At 36.1% G+C, this 6,637-nt stretch overlaps 1 protein-coding gene across 1 annotated transcript; it reads right to left on the minus strand.

Moving 5' to 3' along the window:
• Window positions 1–4,152: 4,152 nt before the first annotated feature.
• LOC107899989 (flavonoid 3-O-glucosyltransferase) lies at window positions 4,153–5,703 on the minus strand. Its single transcript, XM_016825721.2, has 2 exons — window positions 5,223–5,703; window positions 4,153–5,021 (listed from the first exon to the last, which is right to left on the minus strand). Exons 1-2 carry the CDS (start codon window positions 5,701–5,703, stop codon window positions 4,153–4,155), a joined length of 1,350 nt encoding a protein of 449 aa, XP_016681210.2.
• Between the last annotated feature and the right edge of the window lie 934 nt (window positions 5,704–6,637).

Consider the following 6,637-nt stretch of genomic DNA (forward strand, 5'->3'; position numbering starts at 1 on the left):
CTGAATATGATTTGCATATGCCTTATTTCCCACTTTTCCCATCAACATTTGGCACCATTTTTGCCGAAACAATAATAGAATCATCAAGATAGCCTTCGCACCATGATTAAGACTACTTGTTTCCACAGCAAAAAATTCCCTTCATCAAGACTGCCATTCACTCGTATGTTGTGTTAGAAATTGCCATCCATGCAACAACTCTCTCACTTGATGAGATGGAAAAGTGCAAGTCAAAGTGGTAGACAGCCCAAATACAAGCCAAAATGGTGGACAAATAGTCTAGAGTGCAAGTCAAAATGGCGGATAGTCCAAATGTAAGCCAAACTGGCGGATAGTCTAACTACGAACTATCCCGAAACTTTTGATACAAGCCAACAAGTTGTCAATTTGTTTAAAAAAGCTGTCAGATTATTTTATTTATCTTTAATTTGATAGGTTAATGTAATCGGTGCTTATTAGACAGAAATCAACCAATGAGTGATCCCATGTGCCTAAACATGCCAACTTGTCAAGTTGCAGTTGGTAAAATTTTCCTATTTAAGTGTATACTTTGTATGTAAACATATGATTTGGAATGAAAAAAAACTAGTCAATTTTGATTGCTAAAATTGATCTATCCATCTTTTCTTTCTTAAATAAAAAACCAACAACTTGTATCTTGAGTCAGTCATATTTGAGGGCCTTTAATTTGTTAAGAAAGAAAGAACAACCCTTGTCTTGTTATTTTTTGCTAAAATGTCTTCAGCTAGTTTTACACCTCCTCTACCACCAGTCTTTAATGGTGAAAACTACCATATTTGGATAAGCAACATACATACAAGCTTATGACTTATGGGAGGTTGTGAATGCGGATGTAGAGCCACCACCGTTGAGAGCCAACTCGACAATAACACAGATTAGGCAGCATAGTGATGATCGTGCTAAAAAATTCAAGGCAATTTCATGTGTTCAGAATGATGTTTTTGATGTAATTTTCACCAGAATTATGGTCTGTGAGACTCCAAAACAAGCTTGGGATAAGCTAAATGAAAAGTTTCAAGGTACAGACAAGACAAGGCAGCAACAAATTATCAACTTGAGGAGGGATTTTGAGAACCTGAAGATGAAGGAGTCCAAAACTATTAAACAGTACTCTGACAGAATCATTTCAGTTGTAAACAACATAAGGTTGCTTGGAAATCAGTTTCCTGATAGCAGGGTAGTTGAGAAGGTAATCACTACACTTCCTGTGAGGTACGAATACAAAATAACCTCTCTTGAAAATTTGAGAGACCTATCTGTAATCTCTCTATCGAAGTTTATAAATGCCCTGTACGCTAAAAAAATAGAGAATTGCAAGGCATGAGGAGCATGTTGAGGGAGCCTTTCAAGCAAGAAATATGGAAGGCTCAAGCTCCTCAAATAACAGAGGAAAGAAAGTTTGCACAGACAAGACAGCGAAAAGTTAGAGATATGACGACAAGGAGAAAATTCCACTATGCTCTCAGTGCAAAAAGACCACTCATTTGGAAAGGTATTGCTGGTTCAGACTAGACATTCAATGCAGAAGTTGTAAACAATTTGGCCATATAGAGAGGGTATGCAAGGATAAGGGGCAACAACAACAACAATAGCAGCAGAACCATATTCAAGCTCAGACTGTTGATGAAAGACAAGCTCAAGAGGAGCATATGTTTACTTCCTCTCGCTCTATATCAAGAAGCAGAGTCGCAAAAGGTTGGTTGATAGATAGTGGATGCTCCAACCATGACCTCAGATGAAGGCATCTTTAAAAAGATTGACAGAAGTTGCATTTCAAAAGTCAGAAATGGAAATAACCAATTTATTGAGGCTAAAGGCAAAGGTGATGTGTTGATCAATATGCCATCAAGTACTAAAGTAATTTCAGATATTATTTTAGTGCCTGAAATAGATCATAATCTCCTTAGTATTCATCAATTGCTTGAGAGAAATTATAATGTTGTGTTTAAAGATACTTGTTGCACTATATTAGACTTCTTGGGACAAGAAGTTGTTACAGTCTCAATGAATGATAGAAGTTTTGTGTTGAACTGGAACTTGGTAGCCTCAAGAGCCTATACCAGTTCAGTGGATAAATCACATATTTGGCACAAAAGACAAGGACATGTGCACTATAAGTCCCTTAGTCAGCTGTGCAAGTCAGACTTGGTTGAAAAGATGGCCAAAGTTGAAGATGAAACTGAAGATAAAGGCTTTGATGATCTTCTTGTTAAAGGCACTAGGCTTATTGTTGAAGCTTCTCATAGATGTGACTTAGAAGTATTGGAGCCTGCACATTTTGAAAAAGTTGTATGAGAAACCAAATCGATGTCTGGAACATGAAGGCCAAGGAGGAATGTTAGAAATTGGCAATCCATGCAACAACTCTCTCACTTGACGAGATGCAAAAGTGCAAGTCAAAGTGGCAGACAATCCAAAGTACAAGCCAAGGTGGCGGACAATCTAAGTGAAAGCCAAAGTGGCGGACAGTCTAACTGCGAACTGTCCAAAACTTTTGATACAAGTCAAAGTTGTCAACTTGTTTAAAAAGCTGTCAAATTATTTTATTTATCTTTAATTTGATAGGTTAATGTAATCGATGCTGGCTATACAGAAATCAACCAATGAGTGATCCCATGTACCTAGACATGCCAACTTGTCAAGTAGTAGTTGATAAAATTTTCCTATTTAAGTGTATACTTTGTATGTAAACATATGATTTGGAATAAATAAATAAATAAAGCAGTCAATTTTGATTGCTAAAATTGATCTGTCCATCTTTTCTTTCTTAGATAAAAAACCAACATGGTGGTGAATGCCAGTTCACCTTTAACGTAACAACGAATTCAACGGCCATGAAGCTAGAATTAGGAAGAATAAGCACCATTCGAAGGATTACAGCACACAAACAAGAAGCTTTGATTCCATGATGAACTATCACAAAAACAATAAGAATCAACGAAAATCAAGAACAAAGTAATAAGAAAGAAACTGATCTCATTATGAATAAATCAAGCTCAAAACTTACTAATAACAATTACTTTAACCTATTTATAGTCAGCAATAGACTAAAGTCGGTGGAAACCAAGTGATAACAGCCCAATAGCCTAACTAATTAACAACCCAAGCAACTAACAGTAATTGCATTGACTGGAGTTTCATCAACAATGATTGGCTAACTGGGATGTTGCATCAATAGTTTTTATTATGGGTTAGGTTTTTGTTTTGTTTAATTTAGAAATTCAATTAATTGAATATTTTATTTGGGAAGGGATTTTTGTAAAATCAGTTAGATTGGATTGTGTTATTTTGTTTAAATGTAATGGGTTGGGTTTGGGTATAGGAATGGGCATTGGGCTAAAACAAAGTTACGATATATTGTAATTGATATGGTGTTATTGATATTTTTTAAAAAAGTTTCGAGTTTGTAAAATTTTTTTTTGAAGAATTTTTAGATTTATGAATTTGCGAGTGTATAGAATAGCTTAGAGGTAACTCCTTTTAAAGTTTCAATCACTTGAGTAAAAGAGATCACACAAAGATCAAACTCTTTTATTTATTAATTATCTCATATTAATTTAATTATTATTTATCATATGACTTCACTCATGATTATTTTTTTATGACACATCATACAAAAAAATGGTTTGCCTTAAAAGAAAAGTTGGCAGAGGAAAGGCTTCAACTGCAATCCCTAACCTCAAAGACTAATTTAATAAAACAAAATTTTGGCACAGGATACCGAAACTAAGGGTGGGTTTGGATGGGCGGTGAGTTTATCTGCGGTTAGTGTAAAAACAGCGGTGGCGGTGAGATTAGATACTGTAGCGCGAAACAAAAAGTAAACTAAACGCACCGCACCCAATCACCCATCCAAACCCACCCTAAACCGAGACAAGCATCAAACACAAATAGAATGGTGAATGCGGTTTGGGAGGGAACCTAAAATGATGTTCATCTTGAACACTTGACATAAAGTTAGCGTGGGTTTGGATGGGCAATTGGGTGCGGTGTGGTGCGTTTAGTTTACTTTTTGTCTCACACTACAGTATCACTACAGTATCTAATCTCACCGCCACCGCTATTTTTACACTAACCACAGGTAAACACACCGCCCATCCAAACTCACTCTTAAAGCACTTGATCACTTAACTAGATGTCACTGACAAGTTTTACTAGTGTTTTGAAATTTTCAACTGAGCTACCTTTGGGCTTTACTGCCGTGTAAGCCCGCTCTCTTTGAATTCCGATTTTCTCTCTCATTTTCTTCCCTTGTTCGCTGCACAGTATCAACTTCAAGGCCTTCTTTGTTCCTTCTTTTGTCAATGTTCCCCCCTCTAACCCCAACCCAAATCCCCATACAACCTCCACAGTTCGAGTGTTCAATATTTGGTCTCCATAAAATGGCCTAAAGATCATAGGAACCCCTCCGACAATACTGTCCAAGATTGAATTCCATCCACCATGACTTACAAACACCCCCACCGACGGATGTTGTAGTATTTTCTGTTGAGGAGCCCATGGAACTATCTTCCCTCTCGACCTCGTTCTTTCTAGGAACCCTGGTGGCAATTGCTTTTCAGGATTTCCCTTGAAAGACCAAAGAAATGGAAACTCACTTTCCTCTAGGGCCTCCGATAATGCTTCTAGCTCGTGGGGCAGTGGTGTTGCCACGCTTCCAAAGCTGATGTATACCACTGATGATGGTTTGTGCTTGCTCAACCAATCCAAGCAGCAATGCGAGTCATCAATTGTGAAACTAGAAACTGATGATACTAGATTGAAGGGACCAACGTTGAGAAACATATTGAACTTTAATTTAAGCATGTTGACAACTTTATTATCTACATCTTCGAATGAATTTGCAGCAATTGCAGTAGCGCGTGACAGTTCTAATCCCATTTTATACAACATTGCAGCCATGGGGGCATCTAGGTCCCCAAAAGTTACTCCACCAGGTAAGTCAGAAACACGTATACCAGAAAAATCAGGAAAAAAATCAAGTGATTTGTCTTGAGAACCTACAATATTAAGAATATTCTTAGAATTGTTCGTCTCATCAACTCAAGCAACATCGTGCACATCATGAGATATAAATGACAAAATTATAATAAATAAATGAATCATACTCTTTTAAGTTAAGCATACAGCTAGTAAAGAACTATAAAGAAATACATAAAATATGTATGCATGCATGCATGCATTCATTCATTCATCCGTACCATTAATTCCTACAAGCTGACGAATAAAATCGGTCTCAGCATGAACGAAAAGTGTCCTGGGCGCAGCCGTCCAAAGCACCACCCAAGGGATGTTCAGCTCATCTGCGATATCACCCCCAAATGCATAAAACGCATCTGTTATCAAACAATCAATTGGCTTACCAGTTTCAGCCACAACTGCACCTATAGCCTCTATAAAATTGCCAGGTGTTGCCTTAAGGAAATACTCGACGGGCTCATTAGGATCCCCCCTATATATATACCCTTCAGGTAATCCATCCCGTACATTAAAAGGCTTGATTTTGTGAAACTTGTTGGGAAAGCTTGAGTTGTTTGATTGTTGGGTGCTAAGGAAGGAAAATATGGTGTTGGGGCAAGCATCCGATAGTTGATGGATGATGTTGAGAAGAGGGGCAGCATGGGTGCCAAAGGGGAAAGCCAATACCACTATGTGTTTAGAGGCATTCTTGTAGTCCTCCATTGGGTTCCTTCTTTAACCTTTGACAATTAATATGCACCAGACTTGTTTTTATCCAAGCTTGTGAGTTATAGAAATGAGATGAAATGTAGTACTCAAAATAAAAGAAAAAGAAACAAATAAGTTGATAATGAATATTCCTATTTATGGATTAGGTTGGTACTTCTGAAAACCAACATAATCATTTTAGTTATCAATAAATGTCATCTTCAAACAACTAAAAACCAACATAATCCTTTAGTTATTAATAAATATCATCATCTAACAATCCAATCAAGTGAGTATTAGATTATTAGTGCCTCCATTATAATCCTACCTCTGTCAATCGATGAGCAACAACATTATCAACATCATTCAAACTGTCTAGACAACCCATGCGATATTTCCACCAGACATGGTCTAGTTTTTGAAAGGGTTAAACAAATAAAAAACAAATTTATTTAATTTCTTATGAAAACATTTAAAAACAATAAACTCACAAGTCTCAGCGAATCAAATTCACATTTAAAGTATTTAAACTAGAACTTTTTTCCCAACTACTCTCATCGTTTTAAATTTATTTTATCTTTTTCTACAAATTGATAGTTCTTTAAAAAAAAAGAAAAGAAAAGACTATGGCCACTTGGTATATCTATGTCAGCCGCTTTTTCTGCCCATTTGTTCGTCTTGTAACAATGCTGCTCCACATTTTGCCCTTGTTCAAAAGCTATATTTTGTCCATTCTCTGTTCATGCTTATATACAAAATTCAAATGCAAAACATAAATTCTTGCTTGGAATTGGGAATCTGCATATAAAGTTTTCCACATTCAATTTAGTCTTGTTAGTATTATAATTTTCACAATTTAACTTCATTTTTCATTCCATTTTCAATTATTATATTTTTATATATCCCTCTAAACTTTAAATTTACAAAAATTTCATTTCAATTTTGACAT

The sequence above is a fragment of the Gossypium hirsutum genome, chromosome D06, assembly GCF_007990345.1.
Source record: "Gossypium hirsutum isolate 1008001.06 chromosome D06, Gossypium_hirsutum_v2.1, whole genome shotgun sequence".
NCBI classification, from domain to species: Eukaryota; Viridiplantae; Streptophyta; class Magnoliopsida; order Malvales; family Malvaceae; genus Gossypium; species Gossypium hirsutum.